Source organism: Acipenser ruthenus, chromosome 27, assembly GCF_902713425.1.
Source record: "Acipenser ruthenus chromosome 27, fAciRut3.2 maternal haplotype, whole genome shotgun sequence".
In the NCBI taxonomy this organism is placed as follows: Eukaryota; Metazoa; Chordata; class Actinopteri; order Acipenseriformes; family Acipenseridae; genus Acipenser; species Acipenser ruthenus.
In genome coordinates, this window is record NC_081215.1 from 2,048,156 (window position 1) to 2,076,146 (window position 27,991).

A 27,991-nucleotide genomic window follows, 5' to 3' on the forward strand; every position below is an offset into this window, starting at 1 on the left:
ATTATGTAGAGAAGCATTGCAAGAAAACAACAACATACACAACAATAAAATAATACAAAGTACCATACTTACTAGAAATGAAGACAGCATACTTATACGAATAACATCTATCATTTTAACTATTCAAGCAGCCAACGTAAAAAATGTAAACTTGTTAAATAGCAGCAAGGAGTTCAACTAGGCGCCGTTGCACTGGAACGGAAGTGTAAAGGGGCGTTCCCCTAAGTTAAGAGTATACTTCCTCTGTGGTGTGCATCGCAGATTGGTTGCTTGGTGCTCAGAGTTCAGTTCGATTTTCAAAGACCTCGTTCCATTCCTCTTTTTATGAAAACAAAGATCTTCATCGTAGTATCTGGCTAACAATACTACTAGGACTACTCACACAGTACAGGGAAAAGTCATGTGGCCAGTACTACTAGAAACAACAAGCATTTGCGGGTAACTTCATTTTGGTTAGATAATGCCACACACTATCCCATGGTAAGGATACAGTTAAAATAAATAAATAAATAAATACCTTAAAAGGTGCTATCTGTCTCCCCGTATGATAGTGTATTATATATATATATATATATATATATATATATATATATATATATATATATATATATATATATAAACTTACTCTGAGTTGGTGTTTTTATTGTTGCAGTATGAAGCCGTGTTAGTTTAATTCCGTGTTAGTTTAGCCACGGTGTTTTATATCAATAACGGTATATTGCATAATAACAGTAATAATTAAAACCCTAAATATTTAACGTCGAGAAAATAAATGAAACACTTGCATGTTTTTAGGTACTATTACGCCTTGTTAAAAATACTGTGTGCGCGAGTGCACAGTATAAAAAAGAAACAAATAAGCAGTGAGTTTATTTGGTTATTAAACCAGATTCCATGTGAGCGAAATCAGGGGGTCAGTTTCACAAAGCACTGCTAGCACTTAGCGGGCTGCGCTAGCTAGCAAGCAGTGGTATGTTTAGCTGTTTATAAAAAAACAAACACTTAGCAAGTAGTCTATATGATTAAAGGATACATGTGTTATTTTGTTGAATTGTATGGAAGTGAATGTGATTTAGCAGACTGCTAGAACTGCTCTGTGAAAGAAGCACCAGGGGCTCGTTTCTATATTGAGAGATTGTAAGTTCAAATAGGACAGGTCTTTCAACCAGCTATCACCTGCTCTACTGATCAGATCACCTGCTATCTCAATCACTATCACTGCTATCTCAATCAGCATCACTGCTATTTCAATCAGTTGTCACTGCTATTTCACTATCACTGCTATTTCAATCAGCATCACTGCTATTTCAATCAGTTATCACTGCTATCTCAATCAGTTATCACTGCTATTTCAATCAGTTATCACTGCTATCTCAATCAGTTATCACTGCTATTTCAATCACTATCACTGCTATTTCAATCAGTTATTACTGCTATTTCAATCAGTTATCACTGCTATTTCAATCAGTTTTTTTGTTCTTACTTTGTAATTTATAGTACTCTTGATGTGATTGAGATGCGTATCTCAAGGGTTCTGTCCTGGTAAATTAATTCATTTGGAATGTGGTCGTCGACGCGGCTCTTTTAACCCAAAAGGGTGGACAACGCTCCAATATATTATTAATTCATTTACCTGAATCGATGTCTGTTGATTAACGTTGGTTATGTACTAGTTCATTCAACATGTGATTAATGCTTGTTAGGAAATGTCTGATTAAAATCATGCCTCCTCACCAACAGTCACATCCATAAAGGAGAGAGTACTAGCGTGAACTCCATCAGTAAATCGTTATGCACACCACCTCGGTTTCTCTTCATTGACGTGCACCGTTGGCTATAAACGCAATGTTGTAACCCTATCTAAGAAACATACACAACACACACATATAAAACATATGCATTATAAAGTACAGTATAGATAGCAACCTCAACATGGTACAATTATACACGCAGTGACGGAAGGGTTAATATGAGGATTCTGTAATTCATTAGCAAACAGACTGAACATGATTCAATATTTAAATCATGCCAAAATCCACTACATGGCGATCAAGAACAAAAAAATGATGTGGATATCTGTATTATACAGTAAGTTAACCCTGAGCAAGTCACTTAACCTCCTTGTGCTCCGTCTTTCAGGTGAGACGTAATTGTAAGTGACTCTGCAGCTGACGCACAGTTCACACACCCTAGTCTCTGTAAGTCGCCTCGGATAAAGGCGTCTAAAAATAAATAAATAAATAAATAAATAAAGTTAGCAGGCTTGTGTCTGAAAAGGAAATATAGGATATGAATGTCCTGTAACACTATCTCTGAGATATATATATATATATATATATATATATATATATATATATATATATATATATATATATATATATATATATTACAGCGTCTCAAATATTCAACTGGTTAAATACGTAACTGGAGATCAGATCAAAATTATGACAAACAGGAGGCCCACCACCTACCAAGAGCTCAGTGTAGCGCAGCCTGTTGAAGCGTTTCATTCACAGCTCAGAAGACAAAGAAGACACACCTGAGTTATCGTCGACTGTGGCAGATAAAGGACTGAAGTGACCTCCTGTGAGTAAAATTTGCCCGTTAGACTACGGTACTGCTCTTTCCTTGTGTGCATGTAGATTTACAACAAACATGTAGTATGGGTATCATTTTTTAAAACCTAAAAGGTAATGTTATATACCGGTATTTTAAAAAACGACACTTTGTAGACCGTCCCTTAACTTAGTTGTGTGTAACCATTCTTCGCACATAAAACAATTCGTATGTATGGTTCCGTCGTTTATTTGGTCGTTCTGGTCAACTTGTCTCTGCTTCGTAAACTTGAAGTTTGTGTTTAATTTTGCAAGATTGATCACGGATATATGTAACAATCAAAATAGCGTTCGCAAGATACGTCCTCCTGTTTCTTTCACTTTCACCTTTTATTAACAAAACAAACCTCAAATATACTTTTGTTTGTTGTTTACTTTTATTTAAAACGTTTAACTTGTGTAAGTGACTTACATTAACTTCTCATTTAGTGATTAGTTTCAAAATTATTCAGTATTGTTAAGTTTACAACTGAAAAATAAAACATAAGTCACACAGGAACGGCATAACGGCCGACTGTATAATTTATGCACAACTTTCAAACCGCAATTAAATACTTTTTCTGGTATAACTGTTATATAAACAACAATCGTAAATTATTATGAAGCCGATTTTTCTTCATGGACATTAATGTGTGTATAGATTATATTTATATAAATAGTCAGGCGTGGACACGCCCGGTTCAATATTATTTATTTTTTTAATCAGTTTTCTTTGGTTAGTGTTCAACCTAAATACGAATCTCTAAAAAGAATGGCAATGTTCGTATAGTAATTATGGTTGTTTTTTGCAGTTTCGTTGCTTAAATGTATCCCTGTTTGAAATGTGTAAGTTCATAATAACATGCTGCCCAGCCAACACCCTTTTTCCATTTCCTCATTCTCCAGTTCCTCAGTTTAGAAAGTCAGAATTCCTCAAATCTTTAATACTGCAGTGCCAGTTACAGGGTTTCTGCCATTTTAAAAATAAATAAATAAATAAATAAATACTGAGACGTTTTAATCCTGATCTCCGTATGAAATTTTTTTTTTTTTTGTAAGGGAGTAATATACTTTAGTATTAATATACCTTAACATCATTGAAACATGTGGTCCTTTATTTACATATATACAAACTGTACTATAATACCAGACCATGCTTTTACTACAACTACAAAAAAAAAACACCTTTGTTCTAAAGATTTAAAAAAAAAAAAAAAAAAGATTGGGTTATAATACTATAGTACAGTGAAATAGGCAACATACAGATGAAACTGTAGCTGTAGTAGATAATATTATAGGAATATCGTGTCTCCTTTGTAAACATTTACAGTTCAATCAATCTTTATTTTATAGGCCACCATCACATAGCACTTTACAAGATGCAGTAACCAGAAGAAAACCCATAATACTTCAAATACAGAGAAACGCATAATACATGATATACAGTGGAAAGTGCATAATACATGACCTAGTAGCAGCAACTAATAGCACATATCAGGCTAAACAGCATGGAAAGCAAGAGAGAACAGGTGGGTCTTGAGAGTCGGAGCGATGAAGCTAAACAAGCGTTCTCCAAGTGTGGTGCATTTTTACTTGGGGATAACAAGCAGGCCAGAGTCAGAGGACCTCAGCTTGCAGGCAGGCACATATCAGGTCAGCAGGTTGAGGAGGTACTCGGGACCTGTGTGATGAAGGGCATTGTAGGTGAGTAGGAGAGTTTTGAAAATAATCCTGAACTTTACAGGTAGCCATTGCAGCTGGGCAAGACAGGGGTGATGTGATCATGTTTTTTACATCTGGTAAGGATCCTGGCAACGGCATTCTGAACTAGCTGCAGTCGGTTTATGGTGCGTGCCGGGAGACCACCATATAGAGTTACAGTACTCGAGAGGAGACAAATGCATGACAAAGTATCTCCGAATCAGGGAGGGAGAGGTACGGACTTTGGAGATGTTTCGAAGATGGTAGAAGGAAGATTTAACCATAGAGGAGATGTGGGCATCAAAGGAGAGGTTGCTGTCAAGAAGTACACCAAGGCTTCGTACTGCGGGTGAAGGCAGCAGCAGACAGTTTCCGAGGTTCAGGGCAGCAACATTTAGATTCTTAAGTTGAGTTTTAGATCCTACTAGGAATTCAGATTTGCTAGTGTTCAGCTGAAGAAAATTGGCAGACATCCAGGCCTCGATGTCTTGAATGGAAGCCGAGAGCTGGACCATGGCAGAGGGGCTTCCAGGGTCGAGTTTTAAGTAGAGCTGGGTATCATCAGCATAGGAATGAAACATTAGGCTGTGTTGGCGGATGAGGTGACCCAAGGGAAGCATGTAGATATTGAAGAGAAGGGGCCCAAGAACAGATCCTTGGGGGGCACTACAAGTGACTGGGTTTACAACACCACTGCGTTCAGCATAGAAGACATACTGCATGCGTCCGGATACGTTCACCGTTATTCCCATGGGGATGTCAGTCCTGTGGTTAACCACATTGTTCACTCATAGTGCAATACCAGCCGATCAAGGGCAATGAATTAATTCAATGCAGTACATGACCGTGGGACTTTCAGATAGAATGTATAGCTTTGTAAAACAAGAGGCAAACTAAAGGAAAGCAAAAACGATGAATCTGTAAATTCAAGATAATTAACAATAATATATATATATATATATATATATATATATATATATATATATATATAAATTAACAATCAAGGCACTGTGTGTATATCAGATTATCAGGCTTTACTGCCTTAATAGTTGGCCTTGTCTGTACAGTAACTCTTACCTTCCCAACCTATACAGGGACCTGTGGTTCAATGGAATGGGGAGCAGGTCACACATATGCTTGTAAAAGGGGGGACGTGTGAAAGTAATATAATGGCAACACACTAGGGCCATGTGACAGGACAGCGGAGTTGGGCAGAGAGGAAGGGGAATGACCAACTTTAGAATGCAAGCCTCGCCCATTCTCTGTGTTGGCAGTTTCCCAGGAAATACCTATGGGGGTTACTGTGTGATCAGATAGACTCGGACCGTACTTGTGTTCTTTCTGATTCACTGGCACAGCCCGGAGAGGCGGGTGTTAGAGATGACAGACATCCTACTTCCCTGCTGGCAGTATGGTTTACCTTGGGTACCTCTGGCTCACTCTTGCAGACACAGTGTTGAATTCAGCAAGTCAGAAGCAAAGACATAGAAGTATTGTATAAAAAAAAAGCAACAAATGTAACAGGTTTCATGAGGTTTCAAATCAAAACAAGTATTTTACTTATTAAAGAACTTTGTACATTTTAGTTGGTTGGTCTTTGTCTCATCACTGGAAACTCAAAATCTCTGTAGGCCTTTCCAGATGAGTCCAGCTCCGCGACGGGGACGCGCCAACCATAAGAGCCAACCCTGTGCTGTTCTCTGGGTCACGTCTGCCCTCCAAAACCACTGCACCATCAGAGGTGGAAGCAGACAACAGTGTGTCAGAATTGTCTTCTGACCTGGAAAAAGTTTAATTAATAAATAAATAAATAAATAAATAAATAAATAAAAATAAAATTACTTAAAATCAATGAACTGGAATCCATCCTTCATGCAAACAAAGTAAAATGGTCTTAAATCAGTCTTCAGATTGAAAGGTACCGGCCTTCATATGAAGCAGGTCACAGGGAGGGTCGTCTGTTCTAAATGTGGATTAATGTTGTTTCTTTCAAATAATTATCATTCTTAATTTCATTTTGTTAGTGTTTTTTATTTTCCCCTACACAAATCACTGTCAGAATCCCACTGAAATACAGGCCAGACCCAACCTTGCTTAGCCTCCGAGCTCCGACAGGACCAGACCAAGGTGCTGCAAGCCATAAAATAAATACAACCTGATAATGTTTATCATTCTAGAAGCTCACAACTGACTCAAGGAGCTGCCAGTAAGAGGAAGATGGATTTGATTTACTGGAGCGTGTGTGTGCTTACCTGTGGTTTGCATTATTTGATTGCTCATTCTGTGCTGGGGGGTTTGTTTCTTCTATTGGTAAAGCTTGTGTTTCAAAGCAATGCTTTAATCAAAAAAAAGTAGGAGAAACTGTCATTTTTATTAACAATCCAGGTGTATAAGAATTTAGTGTATTTTCTTTAAATACTTAAATATAAAGTCACAAATAATCCCTGTTTTGCCTTTTTTAGCATTGAAACTGGCAATATAAGGTGTTTGGTGGCAAGAAAAAAAATAATTCTACATGCTGCAAAATTCCCAACAAAATAAATGTACTGCAACAAAAATGTTGCAGACCACAAAACACAGCACACATTTCTTGTTTTCAAATCTTTTGTATTTACAGTTTAATGTGACACTTTTTCATTAAACAATGAACTACTATTATATAAATAAAATACCAAATTATAAAAGCAGCTTACCTTATTTAGAAATGTACCTAGGGGAAGAAAAGACATCCGTTTAGTTAGTTGACTTCTAATTGTTATTTTTGTAGTTAAGTGCATGAAAACATGTTTATTTAGTTTGTACAATCAGTTTAAATTTGCTCTGAAGTGATCACACTTATCACACCATGAAACAAATCACTAGTCTGCAGGTTTACTATGAGTTACTCAAGCAGTTTATGGGAGGAATACGATATTTAACATCCATCTCCTGGCTCCTGTTCATTTAAATGAAATACTTCATTGAAGGTAGTTCTGTAATCGAGGGCTCGGTGCAGGGCTAGTGACAGTTTCATGCCCCGTTATATTTCACCAGCTGAACTTTGTAACTTTAAAAATATAATGACATGAAATACAGGTCAGGCCCTTTCCAAAGCGATTACTAACCTTTAATCTTCAAATAGATGACGACTCCAGCAACAAGACAAACACATAAAAATCCAACTATTAATCCAGCTGTTAATCCAACGGGCGTCTTCTCCTGACACTGCACATCTGCTGTTGAACTCCCCTCTGGATACTTCACTTTGTCATTTAATTCACAACTGGTAAGGAAAAGAAAGAAGGAGAAATAGTGAATAGAATTTCACACATGAATGATTGATGTTCCAAATGACTTGCATTGTTGACCTGACTTCTTGTCCAGTTAGTTCATTCTCGTTTAGTATTCCTACACATTACAAACACACTGTCTTCCCTGCAGTTCCATTTGGACTCCTTGACAACAGCAATCTCACAGTATGTCAGAAGTGATTCAGGGCAGGGTTTAAAATGGACAGGCTGTTGCAGTGATTTGCTTACAAACCCCCACAGGAAATACTGTAATCCAAGTCTTCTTATTTGTATCAATGTTTTTAATTTTAAAATGCGGAATAGAGACTTGAATAGAGCACTATGGTTCAGAAAATGACAGTTACAGAAATGTATACCAATGTTATCAGAATCTGAACTGTATTTTCCCCCCCAACAGCTAATAGTCAGGTTAAAGCACTTACTCTGTCCATGCGGTGCAGTTTAATGACATGTCTTTTGTTGAGAATGTTCCTTCGGGGCAGTCCTCACATCTTGTATCAGATTCAGCAGTCCCTGCATAATAAAACATTTCATTTACTTTCTTCTGTTTGAATTTATATTGCGCTAGTAGCCCTATAACAGCATATAAAAGGGGGACAATGCCCATGCTCTTACCTTGTGACTTGACTCTCTCTCCAGCTCTACAGACTGTATGTTTTTGACCCTGATCACAGCCACCACCCCTTGCTTTTCCAGAACAGAAATATCCATTCAAAGGACCACAAATGGTGTTTTTATTAAGTTGACATTGATGAAGAACAGCGAGGCCCAAAGCTGAAGAAAAAAAATATATAAATATGAATGTAAACGATACAGATACACAGCACATTCTACTGTTTGTTTAACATGCGATTGAGATGTAAGTATTGGGTTCTGCTGTAAGCAGGAGACATGAGTGGTACAGTGATTCTCAATTAAAAGAGCACATGAATATCTTCTATAGAAACATCCACTGAATGGAGCAGACCTCTGTTTAACTCGGGATAACAATTATATTACAATTATACATAACAGTTTGCACTCAGTAGTCCATATCAGTTTGTTCTGGTTTAAAAAAAACCCCATAATATTTGTATATCAATTTATTTTTTTTACTTTAGTACCTTGATCGCAGTTTTTGCAGGTAAAGCATTTAAGTAATCCATTGGGTTCTTCAGTATAGGTACCGCGTGTACACGGTATGCAGCTTGTACTGCTGTCCTGTGTGCATGCCCTGAATACAGAAGAGCCTAAACAACAACAAAAAGGTCCAGGATTATTAAAATCAAGGGGATTATTAGAAGAGTGAACAGTTTAACAAGGAAGCGAGTTTAGCAGTCAGCTCCAATTCCAGATTCAGTTAGGAATCGTCAGAGGGAATTGTAGATGTCGGAGCAGTTCAAACAATGCAAACGATACCCCCAGACTTGAATGAATGTATATTATGACAATGTATAAACACACACACACAAATAGAAAGTATGCGCACATACCTGGACTGCACATGGGGCAACACTGACCCTCCACAAAGAATTCTGAAGGAGCACATGAGCGAACGGCAGTTTTAATATTTACAAAGAATAGAATCATCTGAAACAGAAAGGTAATTAGTATGTGCACAGTGTATACAACACTAGAACATGAAACTTAAAGAAAGGAGCATTCAATCGAGCTACAATGCTTGACGCATTTCAATAACTGCTAATTCAACTAACTGCTGTGGGTGGTTAACTTCAGCTTCAGTAATCCAGGTTCACAATGAATTTGCTCTAATGAAATCTGCAAAGTGAGTCTAATGTTATTAAATTACTGGTGGCGTTATAGATCTTAAATTAGCATCCAAAAAAATAAAGTTATGATTTTAGATTACATATTAGATCAAAGTGTCAATTTTATACACAATCCAAATTCACCTATTAAGTCTGTACGAACAAGAGGGGATAATATTTGTACAATTACTGGGGCACACAGGGCTCAAGTCCAGATACATGTACTTTCATGTCTCCCGGCCGATTTTTTTTCTAATTGATAAAATCTTGCACTTTTAAGACGGTCCTTTGATTGCACCACAAAATTGGTTTCGTTTTTACAAACCTATATTAGACCTACGCCATTATGTAGAGAACATTGCAAGAACGCAACAACATACCCAGCAATAAAATAATACAAAGCACCATACTTACTAGAAATGAAGACAGCATACTTTTACGAATAACATCTATTATTTTTCATATTCAAGCAGCCAACGTAAAATATTTAAATTTGTTAAATTGCAGGAAACAGTTCTACTAGGCGTTGCACTGGAACGGAAATGTAAGCTTAGACTTCCTCTACTGGTGACATCAGGTCACGTGTGCATCACAGATGGGTTGATTGGTGCTCAGAGTTCATTTGCGGGTAACTTCATTTTGGTTAGAAAATGCCACACACTATCCCATGTTAAGGATAGTTAAAATAAATAAATACCTTAACAGGTGCTATCTGTCTCCCCGTATGATAGTGTTAGCCACGGTGTTTTATATCAATAGCGGTATATTGCATAATAACAGTAATAATTAAAACCCTAAATATTTAACGTCGAGAAAATAAATGAAACACTTTCATGTTTGTATGTACTATTACGCCTTGTTAAAAATACTGTGTGCGCGAGTGCACAGTATAAAAAAGAAAAACATAACTTAAATAAGGCTTTATATGTGATGTTTTATAGATGTAACTATTTAAAGATATGTTATAAAAAGAAACGGCACTAAATTATTTGTGTAATTAATGCTGTTAAAATGTGGGCGTGGCTAGCTCTTTAAAAGGCTGCCTGTCTGTAAGGGGGGATGAGTTGAGAGGACTGACCAGTATGTGAATCAGTGCTCAACATTATTTAAAAGAAAATAAATCCTTGTACCTGAAAAACAAAAGAAGCTGTAGGATAATTTTACAAATTCAGCGGCTTATCTTCTCTCCGGACCTCATTTTCAAAAGTCAATTACCGACAGACATAAGCAGTGAGTTTATTTGGTTAGTAAACCAGATTCCATGTGAGCGAAATCAGGGGGTCAGTTTCACAAAGCACTGCTAGCACTTAGGTGGCTAGCTAGCTAGCAAGCTATCTTATTTTCTAGCACTATATAAATGAGCCCCTGGGGCTTGTTTCACAGAGCAGTTTTAGCAGTCTGCAAAATCACATTCACTTCCATAAAATTAAACAAAATAACACCTTTAATTAATAATTGGCAACACACAATAATTAATGTGACAAACTTTTTTTTTTTTTTTTTTTAAAGAAACCAGTTCTTAATGATTGGAATCATAAGGTACACATTTTAAAATTCAATGACAAACATTTGGTGTTAGGAGACTTCCAGTCAAAACATGTCATTAAATTTCTTTTAGTTTTTCTCTTGAGTGCTTAATAGTTCAGGATGATCGATGTAGACAGAACAGCTTTTGAAACATATGAAACCCATTAATACATGTCCTTACAGAATGTGGCAAGACAAAAGCCCTGCTTATGTAAATGAGTGTAAGACTGGCAGGGATGAGGTTAAATCTTTTTTAAATTTTTCTGTTTTTATGTTTAATAAATGTGTGCTTTACACTTCAAACTGCAGCTTCTTGACTCGGAGTCTCCTTCCTGCTGGTAACAGCTTGGGCCGTGACGCTACCCTTACACTTATTTATCAGTCACTAGTGATGCTGCTGTGTGACTCCCAGTCAACTGCATCTGCCATGACATCTAGATACAACTTCAACACACAACTCAACAGCTTCATCTCATCCTGACTGTATGTGAAGATATGACTGGTCCATGATGCCACATCCTGTAGAGTCCAGGCTGGTCACTGTGTTAATGCTGCAGGGGGTCATCCACAGATGAGTTGCTATTAGAAACATGTCTTTAGAACAAAAACAGGGAAAGCGATCCAAGTGGTCATTCCACTGCTCCTGAACTTGTCTGGCTGCACGTTCCCGAATCTCTTCTTACGTCGGTGTATCCACATTGCTGTCTGTTAAATACAGAAGGAAAACATTTTGAAATGGAGTTTTATGAATGCTGTTACATTTCAATACCATCTCTTCTATGTCATCTCCTTACACAACTAACTCCTGTAAACTAACTAATGAACTATGACATCATTGTATAATCTTCCCTGAGGTGTGCATGCATGGGGTTATTATGAAGGAAGTATAAAGGCAAAGGTATTAAATAAACCTATTGCAAGTGTAAGAAGCCAGCAAGGGGTTGAGTTGGTAATTTAGCCCATATAGAGGCCAATGCATTATCCAAAACCTAGGATTTAGCTTAGAACAGTTTTGCTCCCATTAACCAAAAATAAACATCATTTATGAATTCTCAATTAAGGATACTTACTGTTGCTGTGTGTCTGAGCAGTAGATGTTATTTGTGAGTTCCGGGTTCGTGAGCTGCTCATTAGTTTGCCTTGCAATGGTGCTGCCCACAGCGTTATCAGAAGATGATTCCTGGGATGAAGTTCCTCGTCCAGGTGTGTTTTCAGTACTTACAGCTCCACTGTCTGTACCATTGGTCATATTCACAGATGTGTATGTTCCCTGCATTTCCAAAAGAGCAATCAGTTAGAAGGGTTGCCTGAGGTTGCAATCTAATCTCATTACGTTTCTATGATATGTATGTATGTGAACAACTTAGATCAGGGGCAGGCAACTGCAATCCTAGGGAGTTATTCCATTCTAGGTTTAATAGGTATAATGCATTCATGATAAATAATGTGCTTTAGGACCTTGACAGTTGTGTAATTAGTTGAATTTAATCATTAAGGCTGAAATAAAGACGTGGGCGTGAATTTGCTCAAAGTTTGAGCCGCTGTATCTATATCTGCTATACTTTATAATGGCTAGGGCACAGCCATCATTCAGATTCAATGCAGGTCCTGGAGCGGAAGGGTCACAGTATCTCTCTGCTGTTTTAGATAATACAATATAAATACATTTACGGTACCTTTCCTTTTCCTGTTTTCATGTTATCACCTAAAAACAAACAAACCTTTAATTAGTACAGATATCTGCACGATTCCTCAACAAACGAGACACTTCAACTAAAGGAAATGGGAGGGCCATTCCTACACATGTCATCAGCATTCATCAGCAGCAATGGCATTGTGCACTTGGAGTCCTGGGCAGTTGTTTGCAACCTCAGAACTTTGCTCCAATCCAATCCTCAATCCATACATTGACTGTGCTGAAATCAATGCAATAATGATGGAATGAAATAGCAGTGATAATGAAAACACAAATAGCCTACTGACCTTTATTTTTGTTCATGCGTTTGTAAACCAATGCTCGTATTAGTGCCAATGCTCCTATTAGTGCTATTACACCTATTACTGCTCCAACAATGGTCCCAGCTATGACTGCAGTGTCAGCAGACGGCTGTTTGCACTCAGCGTCCGAGGCAGGGGTTCCTGGCTTTGCTAGTCCCTCAGATTGACAACTACCAGGAGAAAGAAACAAGGATTCCAGAGCTGTGGAATGGAATGCACTTCCACATAATCACTGTGATGATTGACATCAATCTCTCTGCTTCTACAACTACTGTACAGGACATGGTGTTTCTGACCAGCCATAACCCCAGGAGATTTATATACTTTTATATATGCAGAGTTGATTACATGTTGTAGTTTTTAAATAAAGAAATTCACAAGAACACTTGGTCATCTGTATTTTTTATATCATTTACAGAAGAGGTCCAATTAAGGACAATGTAAATGACTGGATGTTCTTTTTTTTCTTTTTTAAACAGCAATGTGATGTAATGAAATGGTAAAGCACTCACTCAGTATGTGGTGCACACGTTTCTAATGAGCCATCTGAATATGTCTTATCAGGACAGTCCTCACATTCTGTGTCTGCAATACTGGACCCTGGAAAACAGACAATCAGCCCATGACCGCACTGTGCATATTTATATATGATGTTAAACATTGCACACAGACAGTATGCATAGAGGAATGACACACCTTTCTTTTTGATATATTGTCCTGGAGAACAGCTTCTGTGTTTTTGGCAGGTTTTGCATCCAGAGGATGATGAATCCAAACAGTGAAAGCCATCAATACATGTGCAGATAGTATCTGAGGAAACTGTGCAATACCGGGCTACTGTCAACCCCAATTCTGTATAAAAATAACACATCAAATGCAGTGTTATTCTTATTGACTTGCTTAAGATGAATACATTGAATAAGTATAGAAAAGTTTCATAACTACCTTAAAGAGTAAGTAGCGGGGTTCTGAAAAATATAGTGTTATACGTCCCCACGTGTTGCTATAACTGTTTAAGTCCCTGTAATTCTTCTTTTCATTGTTAACATTGTGACAACATTTTACACTTGTAACTTTAAAGTCTGTTTCAAAGCTCTTTTCAGAATGTCTGCTCTAGTGCACTGGGGTTTGAGATCTGTCCTCTAAATCACTGCAGGAAGAGCGACAAAAAAAACATAACAAGTGCTCTGGCTTTTCTGTTCTGTAGCACATCATGGATCGTTCTTGCTGTGTTTCCTGTTTGACAAGGGCAGTAATCCTTACACTATCAGTGCACTGGAGCAGACATTCTGAAAAGAGCTTTGAAACAGACTTTAAAGTTATAAGTGTAAAAAGTTGTCAGGATGTTAACAATGAAAAAGATACAAAGCTTGACTGGATTTAATTAGCATGATGATCAAAGACTGGAAAAACCAGACAAAATGTACACGATGCAAAAGGCTAATCTAAGACGGAGGAAATAAAGGTAGAGAATATTCTTGTTAGAAACACAGTCCTTACCCGAGTCACATAGTTTACAATCCCGACAACGGTCTAAACCATTTGGTTGCTCAGTATAGGTGGAATCCATACAGGGGATGCATGATGTGCTGGAGTCCGCAGTACAATGACGATAAACCCGCATTCCTGGTACAAAATGCAACAAACAATTAGTTTCCAATCTTGAAAAAATGTATCATGGGCTGTCTGTTTTACACTACACACCACACTTTGCTAGCAGTACACAACTGTACAAAATTGTAAATATATAATTTAAAAAAATAGACAAACTACCTACTAACAGTATTTGAGAGAAAAAAAAAACTTAAATTATTCTGTTAGAGTCCGATAGAGAAATCTGTTCTGAAACATCACAAAGGCTTCTATTTTTTATTTTTTGTTGTTGTTCAGCCACTGTATCTTAAAGTAGTTTTACAACAGCAATCTGATAATCCCGCCCTGAAATGATTTTAGGTATAAATATCTGTTTTCCTCAACAGGCTGTCTGACAGAATAACATCCTGGTCTTACTTATTATAAATGAGTCTGTTTCTTATTATAAATATTATTATTCATGGTAGCCATGCAGTATTACAGTAAATGCCCATATCCAAGCTAAAGCAATACTGCATTAAGATTCAGTGTAAAGAGTGTGGATTGCCTGCCTACCTGCTTGGCACATTGGGCAGCACTGTCCATTTATATTATATTCTGCTTCGTCACAAGCATTTATTTTTGGAACAAATACCAATAGTAATATACAATGTACTTTGACCTAAAACACACAAAAATATGGTTATATTTCAGAAAAGGAAAAAATTGGTGTTAATTGACATGTACTTTATTGTAGTAAACATTACCATAGTGCCTCATGAGCACACTGAAAAGATCCGTTTTTTTCAACATTTGCTTATAAATATTTACTGCTGTATTTTTGCACAGTATTTCTGCAGTTCTCATGGTTACACGATGCATTTACCACAGTTTACATTGTTTGCCATGTTTTTAATATGCTTCAGCATGCCTCGTTATTCTTTACAGTGCTTACCAATGCTTCACCATGCTTGACCATGCTTTCATTAGGTTTATTTATTATATAATATATGTTGTTTATATCTCTTTCCTAGTGCTTGGATAACTATATGTCAATTAAACTAGCTACACATTGAATTATTTGTAACCTTTAGAAAGTTCTTACCAGTCCTCTTAAAAAGTTGTCCCGCGGAACAAGGGCTCTGTTTCGTGGAGCTCTCACAAACATTGTTTTGTTCGTTTTGTGTAGAAATATCACAGCCAGAGGCTGAATTTGTGCTGTTTGTGCAGTTTCTAGTCATCACCTGTGTGGATAAAACACATCTCATAAAATGTAAAACTTATACTAAATTGTTCTTTCTATCTAATTAATAAATACAATACACAGTATTGTTTGTTTATTACATTGTAATAGTAGCCCCCTGTCACGTGATAAATAACTAGGAGTGTAAGGACGCAATGTATATTTCTCCCTTTTGGTCAAGGATAGTTAAAAGTTGTCACTGCAGAACGCTAGAGGGAGCTCTCGCTACTTGGCCAAACACTACCTCGACTTCTGTTCCAACAGTGTCGAAGCAGCAAATAGCACACAGACAAAACGCGGTGGGAAATGCAGAACAAGTAAGTATATCTTAAAATAATCAAGTATATGTGATATATCTTGACTTTTAAAAACATATACACTGTAACACATTCATAATACAAACATCAATTACTGTTAGCAAACTAATATCGACTTATACTGAACCTGGTAAAACACAAGGCAGGATTATATTACAATTTGAGTTATATGGTAAATTGACTTCGTTCGTTTTTGTATTTAGTTATTCAGCTAAAAATAAACACTAGAGTGAGCTTGATTGTTGTACTTACACAGAGTGAGCTTGATCGTGCCAGGGGGTCCAAGTAAACCTCTCAAAACGAACACTTCTGCAGACAGGAATTCACATATAAAGTGTATTCTGATAAAAGCGCGTTGGTTCAAAAAGTTTATGTATTTTCTTAGCAACTGAAGCTGTTATGCTCCGTCCTTGTTGATGCCAAAGTCCAGACAACAAGATTCATAAAACATAATGGAGTCAGAATTGTAACGTCGTGTTATTCTTTTATTTTTCCCGAGACACCATAATGAAAAATAATTAGAAAAAGACGATTAAAATATTTATCTTAAAAATCTTATATATCACTATAAAACAAATCGACCAATTCTAGTTTGACGACCGATTACAGACCGATTACAGACAGATCTAACCAGTGAACTGTTTCTCTTTCGATTTTACACAGTCACGTGCTTTATCGGAACTGCACGAAAGTTCAAAACCGCAGCTAAAGAAAAATCGTGTAATATCACCTTTGCATCGACATTATTCTATATGGTGCTAACTGAAAGACTACAGTTCAAATAATATTACAGTATAATATGTGCTGGGCAGGCACTTGTAATATAGTTCTATGTAACTTTTGCCTGTTTAAATCAACATAATTGTGATGTTATTGACTGAAAATGTGCGCAAAAGTCAGAGCTTGAAAAGTCCGCGGATTTCCTCGTGTTTTGTGGGATTAAGTCCCTGGCTGGGAAAAGGCATTGAGCTGGACTGGGAGTGCAGGTAGGTATCTATGCGTAGGGGGATTGAAAGGGAATTTTAAAAAAAAATGTAATCTTCAAAATCCCCACGAATTCAAGAAGTGTAAACATGAAGTACCCTTTTTACTGGAACTGCAAGTATTTACCCATGTGATTGATTTATTCTCACATTTAATTATCATATATGTTCTTCTTTATTTTAATTTTGCTTGCTTTTTTGTAATTTTGTGTTTTATCATTCTTATTAATTCCCTGTTGCCTTCAATTATTTTATTATTATTATTATTATTATTATTATTATTATTATTATTATTTTGTAATGTGTATTGCTTCTTAATATTACATACTTGTTTCTGTTTTTAAAGGCCATGTAAAGCATTTTGAGATACTGTGCTATGATAGAAATTGAAATATAACCTCTTTTTACTGTAATCTGACCCCTGAAAGTCGTTTTCTGACTACCGAATGACTCAGGAGTGTCCCTCTAGCCTGCGGAAGATGAGCTGGCAGCCCCTGATATGAAAACATGTGATAGCATCTGAAAGTGGAAGTGATACGCAGCCTTGAGAATAATATTTCATAAAGTAATAAAGATGATTTTCACAGTACAGCACAGCCTGACAGCTGATTCACAAAGCGCTTTTTGATCATCTCTTTCACTGTCTTTCATTTCCTGCTTGTCTGGGTTTTCCTGTTCCCTTATCTTTTTGTGATGTTTGCTGTCATTCCGAGTGGGTCTCAGTGCAATTAAATATTGTGTTTGTGTTAATGTGAAGGAGCTTTCACCCCAAGTTCTGAAGTTGATCATGATCCAGGAGACTTGTTCTCCCAGAAAATAACTTCAGCGCTACACTGGGTGCTCTTTCTTCAAATTTCCCTTCATTGCATTAAAAATACACATAACATTCCCCTTGTGATCTGCCATGATCTTCACTGTCATAGCAGCCTCTTAATGAGAAGTAAAAGATGCTAAGTTGTTATGTGGTTATGCCCCAAACCAACAAGTCTGCAGTTTCAGTTCTATTTTAAGAAGAAATAGCACGCAGAATATGCACTCTACTGCAGTTTAAACAAAACAGATGTGTATCTAGTGTTTAAAAACAACTTATTATATTGCACATGCTGGGTTAAAATCGAAGAAAGCTTGTTGAAGTGAATGAAGTGATATTATAAGTTTATCGAAACTGATTTAAAATTGATTTCGGGGTTGACTTAACATTGTCAATGACCCTTCTGGAAAGCTGTTGAAACATGCTTTTAAATGTTATTTGTCTCTATGTCATCCCCCTCAAGTACCAGCAGCTATTGTTTTTCATGCACACCTACCCTTGTGCAATTTTCCAAATCACATCTGATTTACTTATCATCACGTACAAAAGAAGGCAACACCCCCACAGTATTAATGAACCTTTCCACTAGTGTGGGCTGTGGGGACATTTCTTTCAGATGAGTGTTTCCAGTCACTGTGAATCATGTGTTGTAGTCACCAGCACACAGTATTTTCCTATGAACTCTTTAACACGCCACTTAAAACAACCATCGCATTGTTTTCCCATATCACTGACCCCCTCCTGTTTAAACCCGTTATATTCAAGCTTCTCAATTGCTTACTAATGCAGCTTCATTGCTACATGAAGCGTGTGTGTGTTCACACTCACTTTGTTTTGTGTACAAGCTTCCTTGTTTTATGTTTCAAATGGTATCCTTCACACAATTGCTCTTGGTATCTTGTGTATATTTACGTGGACAAAGCAGCATTGTTTTGTTTCTTTTATAAAATAGGGACGCCCCCATGCCAAAAAATATTAAACTTTTAGTGTGTAGTGTGTTGTAAGTGCAGGGAAATTCCCTGAGCAATCCATTTGAAAAGACCCGTGAACAGGACAGTGACTGTCATGAGTCTGCCTCTTATCACACTGCCCTCCTGTCTGTCTTGCTTCAGAGTTCTAGAATGGCAGAACCTAGAAGTGCTGCCTAGTCCAGTACTTTCTGTCATGTAAGATCAAATGTTTATTGAATTCCTACCGGGTACACTGCATATATATACACACTGTCACCCCCAAAATTATTGACACCCTTGATAAAGATGAGCAAAAAAGGCTGTATAAAATAAACAACACAGGTAATGAGCTATATTTTATGCTCAAATATATGGGAAAACCATATTATTTTATTCTAATACAATTGCTCAGATAAAAAGTTTTTTTTATTAACAAGTAATAACATGTTTTCTCAAAAAGATAGGTGTCAGAATTATTGGCACCCCTAAAGATTCTTATAAATAAAATCAAACAAAATTAAATCTGCATTAACATTCTACTTCTTTAAGTTCATCTCAGTCTTAAGGAACTGTATTGTGGCCTTCCATGGCTTCCTGTTTCACTGGGGTATAAAAATGAGGTAACACGCATATGAAATCCATTTGTCATCCATCACCATGGGGAAAGGCAAAGAACTTACACATGAAAAGAGACAAATGGTTGTTGACCTTCATAAATCAGGCAATGGGTACAAAACAATAGCTAAAAAACTAAATATACCACTTACCACTATTAGGGCAATAATTAAGAAGTTCAAAACCACTGGAACAGTGGTAAACTTGCCTGGTAGAGGACGCAAGTGTATCTTGCCCCCATGCACAGTGAGGCAGATGGTTCAGGAGGCAAAGGGAAATCCAAGGGCCACAGTTGGAGATTTACAGAACTTGGTTGCATCTTGGGGTCACCAAGTCTCCAAATCTACAATTAGATGTCACCTCCATGCCAATAGGCTATTTGGAAGGGTTGCCAGAAAAAAGCCTTTATTGAGAGCAGCCAACAAACGTAAGCGCCTGGAGTTTGCTAAACGGCACTGACACTTCGATTGGAACCGGGTGCTATGGTCAGATGAGACAAAAATAGAGCTCTTTGGCCACGCACACCAGTGGTGGGTTTGGTGTCGAAAGAAGGATGCATGTGCAGAAAAGAACCTCATACCTACTGTAAAATATGGTGGTGGATCTTTGATGTTATGGGGCTGTTTTGCTTCCACTGGTCCTGGGGCCCTTGTTAAGGTCAACGGCATCATGAACTGTCCCATTACCAGGACATTTTAGCCAAAAACCTGGTTGCCTCTGCCAGGAGGCTGAAACTTGGCCGCAAGTGGATCTTCCAGCAAGATAATGACCACAAGCACACATCAAAATCCACAAAGAAATGGTTAATTGACCACAAAATCAACATTTTGCAATGGCCATCTCAGTCTCTAGATTTGAACCCCATTGAAAACCTGTGGTTTCAATTGAAGAAGGCAGTCCATAAGCGCAGACCGAAGGATATCAAGGATCTGGAAAGATTCTGTATGGAGGAATGGTCTAAGATCCCTCCCAATGTGTTCTCCAATCTCATTAAACATTATAGAAAAAGACTCAGTGCCATTATCCTTGCAAGGGGAGGGTGCACAAAGTACTGAAAACAAGGGTGCCAATAATTGTGACATTTTGTTTGGAAATAAATTTATAATTTGAGAAATGTTTAATTTTGGTTGTTTCAATTGAATCATTAATAAATTCCAATATATTCCACATGTTGGAAAATTACAATATAGCTCAGTATTTATTTTATACAGTCTATTTTGCTTATCTTTATCAAGGGTGCCAATCATTTTGGAGGTGACTGTGTATATGTATATATGTGTACAGCAAAGAGATTCATTTAACACACATCAACCAGCAACTATCTCCTGTACCAGCATGGCAAGCTAAAACCAGAACTCCATCAGATGTTGTTTGATTAGATAAATGACAAGGAATAAAAACTATTATCAATTGTACAAACCTGTATCTGACGTCCAGTAAACCAATTCGAGTAATTCCATTTACTGTACAGGAGTCTACTCTCTGAGAAATGGGAAGCCGAATAAATACAAAAGGGAAACATCTGGTAGTTATATGATAACAATGTTGTATTATTATATCACTTTCATTTAGTATAAAAGCATATGACACAGGGACGTCATGTGCAAAATAAAACATTCCAGTTTAACACACCTGAGTTCACCTATACACCGTGGCCAGATACACTCCTGTTAAAACTACTAATACAAAATAAATAAAAAAGGAAGTTGTATATTTTAAACCAGTATGTTAACAAAACCAACCAAAAACCATGAAGGGTTAAAAAAAACCTGGCAGCCATTCTAGGGACTTTCCAAAGTGTTTCACTTTCATTTTTAGTCAGGTTAATCTGGACTTTCACATAAGAAATAAACACATCACTTAAATTCAGAATGCAAACTAAAAGATCACTAAGCCTAATTATTGTTACGTACCTGTTTGAAAGGTAATGATAGCATTTTATATGAACAATTACAATGAAACAGTGTCATGAACCAGACAATGCCACTTGAAGGTGACATATGCGGTACTAGTATGAATTGTTGTGTTAAATGTCTGCTTTTCACTACTCTGTAGATAACTTAGCCTAGTGGTGCAAGCCCCTAAAACCAGTATTAAATTCTAGCGTTCAGGCTTCTGATTATATTGCCTTACAAATACAACATTGTGATTCACTATTATTCTTAAATTCATTACTATACACTTTATTTCTGTCATTGAAACTGGTGCACAGTGTAGTGCTTTTTTGTGCTCATTTAGCAAGGTCGGTTTCTTGTAATCCAAATGAGGTTTGTACTGTGAAAATAATAACTGCAAAGGTAGACTTCACTTGCACCTTACCTCGGTGTGGATCACTGTGATGTTACAGTCCTGTGTGTGACTCCTCAAAGCATCCCAGGACACTCTTGTAAACACGACGATTCCTCTCAAGGGCTTTTATCTCCAGGTTAAATATGTTAAATCAATGCAAATCCCAAAGTTTTGCACCGCTTGTTTTTCAGCTTCTGTCAAACGCATGTAAGTTCACACCACTGAAACAATATCAATAAGGAAATTAAATACAGGGAAACATGACACATTCTGTAACCAGGCAGAGCAGTACGTGAACTTGTCTGGGATTTTACCTAATCCTAGATTGTTTCTAGGGAGTGCTTGTGCACTTTATGTACTTTGGTCGGTGTCTGTGCTCTACTGACTGGCTGTCCTGTAACTGTAGGAAATAAAGTGATGAGTGAACATCATGAGGGTGAAGTAGAAGCACAGTCAAGTGTATCTAGAACAGACATGGCATTAGCAGAACTTTCCGATCTCAACTCCTTACATATAGAAACAAACCAACTGAGCAGCTGTGAGCAGATACACCCTTCTGCCTTCTCTCTTGCTTAGCTGTCCTTAATTCTGCAGAAGCTTGAATTGCTGTCATTTAAAAAAAAAAACAGTATACTAGTACTGTATCTGCAAAAAAAAGTTTACTGAAAGCCAGATAAACAGCTCGAATGGTACAGTATGCTCTTTCAGTCCCGTCAGCAAAATCTGTAGTCCGCGATCAAAATCCATTGCAGTTTTCAATAGCAATCTTTTAACTCTACACTCATCTAGTGGACTGGCAGAGGACGGAGAAAATAATTCAAGGAGTGTCTGGCTAAACCTCACTAAGTGCTACTGAGCTGCTGTAAATACCCTACCTCCAATCCTATTACACATTTCTATTGGTTCTATTTAGATTATTATTTACTATGGTGACTATTATATTAAAAAAAACTGCATTGATAAAGTGTCAGGGTTTATCTCAAAAATCTCAAAAGTAGTAAGCAGACATGCCGATTTGGATGAAGAACAATTAAATTAACTGGAAGATAGCAAAACAGAAAAAAATACCAAAACAAAAATAAATACAAAAATCGCTGTCTTTCAGGGCTGGCTGAAACTATTTATTATTATTTTTTAGCTCAGTGTCGTCTCAACTCCGCCCCCTGGTGTATCTTTTCAATGGCAATGTACAATTCACACAAAAATCAAAAATAAAGATTTACAGTAATTCATTCTTGAAAAAAAAAATCATATTTAAGAACATCAACAAATTATCCACAGCACTTCTTCCACCCAGCTTTGTTAATGCATATTCCAATTTGTTCTTGTCCCCTTGTTTTTCTTCAAGCCAATTCCTGGCTCATGTGTATCAGTCACTAGTGATGCTGCTGTGTGACTCCCAGTCAACTGCATCTGCCATGACATCTAGATACAACTTTCACACACAACTCAACAGCTTCATCTCATCCTGACTCTATGTGGAGATATGACTGGTCCATGATGCCACATCCTGTAGAGTCCAGGCTGGTCACTGTGTTAATGCTGCAGGAGGTCATCCACAGATGAGTTGCTATTAGAAACATGTCTTTAGAACAAAAACAGGGAAAGCAATCCAAGTGAAGATACATTCTTGGTCATTTCACTGCTCCTGAACTTGTCTGGCTGCACGTTCCCGAATCTCTTCTTACATCATTTCATTTTGCATGTGGAGTTGAGTGAGTCATATTTTTAAGTACAAACTTTTTTGCTCCTGTGTGAGTAGTGGTTAGGGCTCTGGACTCTTGACTGGAGGGTTGTGGGTTCAATCCCCAGTGGGGGACACTGCTGTTGTACCCTTGAGCAAGGTACTTTACCTAGATTGCTCCAGTAAAAACCCAACTGCCCACATGATTTCAAAATGATCATTCCTATGTAAATTTATTTCAGTCGAACTTTTAACGAGCGTTACCGATTAAAATCAAAAAGCAGCAACCCTATTGTATATGCCTGTATATTTAATTGTTTATTATTCTCAAGTAGTACAACCACATCTATATTTTTGGCAGCATTTAAAGAAATAAAGGTAGAGAATATTCTTGTTAGAAACACAGTGAACTTGTCTGGGATTTTACCTAATCCTAGATTGTTTCTAGGGAGTGCTTGTGCACTTTATGTAATTCGGTCAGTGTCTGTGCTCTACTGACTGGCTGTCCTGTAACTGTAGGAAATAAAGTGAGGGTGAAGATGAACCACACAAGTTTATCTGTAACAGGCATGATGACATCAGCAGAATCTTATCTCTTTCAATCAATTTAGCTGCTTTCAGCACTGTACACCCTTCTCCTTTCTCTCTGTTTTGCTTAGCTGTCCTTAATTTTGCAGAAGCTTAAATTGCTGTCTTAAAAAAAAAAAAAGAAACAAGGATACTGGTACTGCAGCTGCAAAATTTGCAAAGGTCCTGTCTGCCCCTGTCTCTATGCTGCGAGTTACTTATTAATATAATCAACAACCTTCCTTTGCTGATTATAGCAGAGCAACAAGTACTGAGAGATCATTTAACACATAAGCTACTGTGGTCAAAACGTTTACATTTATTTACAAACTTGAACCAAGGACCGATATATCTATCACAGCTTGAAGATACGAGTTAAGAAAGGCAGCTTAGCAAAAATATACAGACACCTCCTCCCACATCTCACGCTGAATGCGGAACATCTACTTTTGAAACTTCCTATGGTTAAGCATTTAATACAACATTAACAAGTTTTCTGCAAACATAAGTCCCCTAAAGTCTTAGAGGTGCAGCAGTGTTAAGCTCATGTGCACAGATATTTGAGTGAAACTGATATGAAAGCTCATGAGACCACTGTTTAGACAGCAGGCCATGCATTCCCTGACAAGAACAGTCTCGTTGCTCCCCTCGTGAAGGTTCTTTATATAATCTCAGAAACAAGGACGTGAGAATCACACGGGTGTCATTGTTCCATTATTTCCAGATGCGTTCTAATGTCAAGAGCATTAGTAAAGCTCAGTATTGCTTTGCCACTCCTTCCTTCTCATTCGCCCAGGTCTGAATCAGTGCTCCGTCCTCCTGATGTTACTGAATCAGTCTCCCAGGCATTACAGATTCAGGAGGTTTTGGTACATACTTGCAATAGTCTATCTGCAACAAGAGAATTGAGAACCTGTTGAGTTGTTGTGAAAACTAGATCAACAAGGATATCTGAAACTGCTATTACAATGGAAGTGCTAACCAATGATTATTCTTCATATGTGTGTGCAGGTTTCCTCTTACCGGAAATCCACAAGAGCCCTCCTCACTGGGGGTGGATTGTTACAATGTCGGGACCGGCTGACCACTCCCAGGCCACAGGGCACAGAGTCCAGGGAGCCCAGGGTGACCACATCCCATTAACTGAAAGAGATTCACAACAGGGTCACATCAAAGACAGGCCTGCAGCTGAATGAAGCCAGTTGAAGTTTCAGAGCTGAAGTGGCAAGCAACGGACGTTTTTAATGAAATCCAGGATCTTAAAGCAAGGAAAGTATTTGTCTCATCGCAATGTCTAGATGCAAACTGATAGTTGTCGCATACCTCTGTTCTTTGCCTATGCTTTACCATGCTGCACTGTGCTCTACGATAGTTAGCTATGGTTTTTAGGGAACAGTTACATGACAGAGTTGAATTACGAGGGCAGTTATCGTTGTTGCACGGGGCTATTTCTTCTGGCAACCCCAAACAGGACTGCCCCCCAGAGGAAGGGGCGGGGTTGTTGCAGACTCGGATTCTTCTCTTGATTCCAGAGCAGCTGACAGTGCAGGTTGACCAGGGGGACCACTCTGACCACAGGCCGTCCACTAGGAAAGTAAAGAGAAAATAAAGCAGTTTAACCTCTTTTCCAGGCTGGTCAGTTAAGGAGGTCTGTCATGGCGATGTCAATAGGATATTCAAACAGGTACGGTTGAGGAATTGGGCTGGAGGAGGTCCAGCTGTGTTGGGGCTCACCTGGGCAAGCCCGGAGGTTGGAGCAGGGTTTCAGATCAGATGTAGGTCCCTCGCACCTCATGCCACTCTCCGGGTTGGTGCAAAGCTGAATGCGCATCTGGTTCTGAGAGCCACAGGTAAGTAAGCAAAGTGACCAGGGGCTCCAGGGAGTCCAGATACTTGTGGCTGTCAAGACAGGAAGACACACACTTGAATCTGGCTTCTCTTTGGTTTACAGTTTCATATTTTATGTGACATGTATTCATTAAAACAAAGAATTATTAATATAAATAAAAAGACAATACATAAAAGGCAACTTACATCACGTGAAAATGTACCTAATGGGAAGAAAATAAATCATCAGTTTAGTTAGCTGACCGCAAAGTATATTTTTTAGATAAGTGATTGCAAACATGTTTAGTTAGTACAATCATGCCCCTGGTAAATTCTATAGGTTTACTATGAGTTACTCAAGCAGCCCTATGGGAGGAATACAGTATTTAACATCAATCTCCTGGGTCCTGTTCATTTAAATGAAATACTTCATTGAAGGTAGTTCTGTAATCAAGGACTGGGTGCAGGGCTAGTGAGAGTTTCATGCCCTGTTATATTTCACCAGCTGAACTTTGTAACTTTAAAAATATAATGACATGAAATACAGGTCAGGCCCTTTCCAAAGCGATTACTAACCTTTATTCTTCAAATACATGACGACTCCAGCAACAACAAGACTAACAAATAACAATCCAACAAATCCAACTATTAAACCAACGGGCGTCTTCTCCTGACACTGCACATCTGCTGTTGAACTCCCCTCTGTTTGCTTCACTTTGTCATTTAATGCACAACTGGTAAGGAAAAGAATGAAGGAGAAATGGTGAATAGAATTTCACACATGAATGATTGATGTTCAAAATGACTTCTTGTCCAGTTAGTTCATTCTCGTTTAGTATTCCTACACATTACAAACACACTGTCTACCCTGCAGTTCCATTTGGACTCCTTGACAACAGCAATCTCACGGTATGTCAGAAGTGATTCAGTGATTCAGGGCAGGGTTTAAAATGGACAGGCTGTTGCAGTGACTATCAACGTTTTTAATTTTAAAATGCGGAATAGAGACTTGAATAGAGCACTATGGTTCAGAAAATGACAATTACAGAAATGTATACCAATGTTATCAGAAGCTGAACTGTATTTTCCCCAACAGCTAATAGTCAGGTTAAAGCACTTACTCTGTCCATGCGGTGCAGTTTAATGACATGTCTTTTGTTGAGAATGTTCCTTCGGGGCAGTCTTCACATCTTGTATCAGATTCGGCAGTCCCTGCATAATAAAACATTTCATTTACTTTCTTCTGTTTGAATCTGTATTGCGCTAGTAGCCCTATAACAGCATATAAAAGGGGAACAATGCCCATGCTCTTACCTTGTGACTTGACTCTCTCTCCAGCTCTACAGACAGTATGTTTTTGACCCTGATCACAGCCACCATCCCTTGCTTTTCCAGAACAGAAATATCCATTCAATGGACCACAAATGGTGTTTTTATGACGTTGACATTGATGAAGAACAGCGAGGCCCAAAGCTGAAGAAAAAAATATATAAATATGAATGTAAACGACACAGATACACAGCACATTGTACTGTTTGTTTTTTAACATGCGATTGAGATGTAAGTATTGGGTTCTGCTGTAAGCAGGAGACATGAGTGGTACAGTGATTCTCAATTAAAAGAGCACATGAATAACTTCTATAGAAACATCCACTGAATGGAGCAGACCTCTGTTTAACTCAGGCTACTAATTATATTACAATTATACAAAACAGTTTGCATGCAGTAGTCCATATCAGTTTGTTCTGGTTTAAAAAAAAAACCCACAATATTTGTATATCAATTTATTTTTTTCACTTTAGTACCTTGATCGCAGTTTTTGCAGGGAAAGCATTCATGTAATCCATTGGGTTCTTCAGTATAGGTACCGTGTGTACACGGTATGCAGCTTGTACTGCTGTCCTGTGTGCATGCCCTGAATACAGAAGAGCCTAAACAACAACAAAAAGGTCCAGGATTATTAAAATCAAGGGGATTATTAGAAGAGTGAACAGTTTAACAAAGAAGCGAGTTTAGCAGTCAGCTCCAATTCCAGATTCAGTTAGGAATCATCAGAGGGAATTGTAGATGTTGGAGCAGTTAAAACAATGCAAACGATACCCCTCCAGACTTGAATGAATGTATATTATGACAATGTATAAACACACACACACAAATAGAAAGTATGTGCACATACCTGGACTGCACATGGGGCAACACTGTCCACCCACAAAGAATTCTGAAGGAGCACATGAGCGAACGGCAGTTTTAATATTTACAAAGAATAAAATCATCT

At 37.7% G+C, this 27,991-nt stretch overlaps 3 protein-coding genes across 12 annotated transcripts in view; all 3 read right to left on the bottom strand.

Moving 5' to 3' along the window:
* Positions 1 to 27,991, bottom strand: part of LOC131696644 (tumor necrosis factor receptor superfamily member 14-like) — a 33,343-nt gene that overhangs the window by 4,437 nt on the left and 915 nt on the right. Inside the window, exon 1 of one of the 3 annotated variants that reach the window (XM_059001877.1) lies at positions 2,472 to 2,525. The exons of 1 other annotated variant lie outside the window; for it this stretch is intronic. In XM_059001877.1, coding sequence (XP_058857860.1) covers positions 2,472 to 2,510 — 39 coding nt within the window. In that variant the 5' untranslated portion in view covers positions 2,511 to 2,525. Of the gene's footprint in view, positions 1 to 72; positions 287 to 2,471; positions 2,526 to 27,991 lie in introns of those variants that run through there. One more of the 3 variants, XM_059001876.1, reaches the window with a different exon arrangement.
* The window catches only part of LOC117425015 (tumor necrosis factor receptor superfamily member 14-like), a 45,199-nt gene continuing 21,125 nt past the window's right edge, over positions 3,918 to 27,991 (bottom strand). Inside the window, exons 1-10 of one of the 3 annotated variants that reach the window (XM_059001874.1) lie at positions 9,748 to 9,902; positions 9,058 to 9,154; positions 8,689 to 8,814; positions 8,201 to 8,359; positions 8,008 to 8,098; positions 7,400 to 7,557; positions 6,989 to 7,005; positions 6,548 to 6,630; positions 5,875 to 6,075; positions 3,918 to 4,275 (exon numbers count right to left, since the gene is read on the bottom strand). In XM_059001874.1, the coding sequence (XP_058857857.1) occupies positions 5,901 to 6,075; positions 6,548 to 6,630; positions 6,989 to 7,005; positions 7,400 to 7,557; positions 8,008 to 8,098; positions 8,201 to 8,359; positions 8,689 to 8,814; positions 9,058 to 9,154; positions 9,748 to 9,765 (924 nt within the window). In that variant the 5' untranslated portion in view covers positions 9,766 to 9,902 and the 3' untranslated portion in view covers positions 3,918 to 4,275; positions 5,875 to 5,900. Of the gene's footprint in view, positions 4,276 to 5,830; positions 6,076 to 6,547; positions 6,631 to 6,988; positions 7,006 to 7,399; positions 7,558 to 8,007; positions 8,099 to 8,200; positions 8,360 to 8,688; positions 8,815 to 9,057; positions 9,155 to 9,747; positions 9,903 to 27,991 lie in introns of those variants that run through there. The other 2 variants (XM_034904511.2, XM_059001875.1) reach the window with 2 other exon arrangements.
* Positions 10,755 to 27,977, bottom strand: LOC117963815 (tumor necrosis factor receptor superfamily member 14-like). 6 transcript variants are annotated; one of them, XM_059001868.1, is made up of 12 exons: positions 21,669 to 22,046; positions 20,770 to 20,831; positions 16,243 to 16,299; positions 15,536 to 15,674; positions 15,007 to 15,112; positions 14,359 to 14,484; positions 13,555 to 13,710; positions 13,371 to 13,458; positions 12,844 to 13,028; positions 12,537 to 12,565; positions 11,931 to 12,130; positions 10,755 to 11,565 (listed from the first exon to the last, which is right to left on the bottom strand). In XM_059001868.1, exons 4-12 carry the CDS (start codon positions 15,596 to 15,598, stop codon positions 11,490 to 11,492), a joined length of 1,029 nt encoding a protein of 342 aa, XP_058857851.1. In that variant the 5' UTR covers positions 15,599 to 15,674; positions 16,243 to 16,299; positions 20,770 to 20,831; positions 21,669 to 22,046; the 3' UTR covers positions 10,755 to 11,489. The 6 variants fall into 6 exon arrangements, with proteins under 6 accessions (XP_058857851.1, XP_058857853.1, XP_058857854.1 ...); XM_059001870.1 differs by lacking the exons at positions 20,770 to 20,831; positions 21,669 to 22,046 and adding an exon at positions 27,893 to 27,977; XM_059001871.1 differs by lacking the exon at positions 15,007 to 15,112 and having other exon boundaries at positions 21,669 to 22,047.

What these genes read in the sequence shown, in the direction of transcription:
- LOC117963815 (XM_059001870.1), bottom strand. Translation starts at nt 15,598, where the DNA reads ATGTTTGTGAGAGCTCCACGAAACAGAGCCCTTGTTCCGCGGGACAAC. An exon ending in ACAATATATCAAAAAGAAAG is followed by an intron (nt 13,459 to 13,554) that starts GTGTGTCATTCC and finishes TCTGTTTTCCAG; the next exon opens with GGTCCAGTATTGCAGACACA. An exon ending in TGCTCAGACACACAGCAACA is followed by an intron (nt 11,566 to 11,930) that starts GTAAGTATCCTT and finishes TGTATTTAACAG; the next exon opens with ACAGCAATGTGGATACACCG.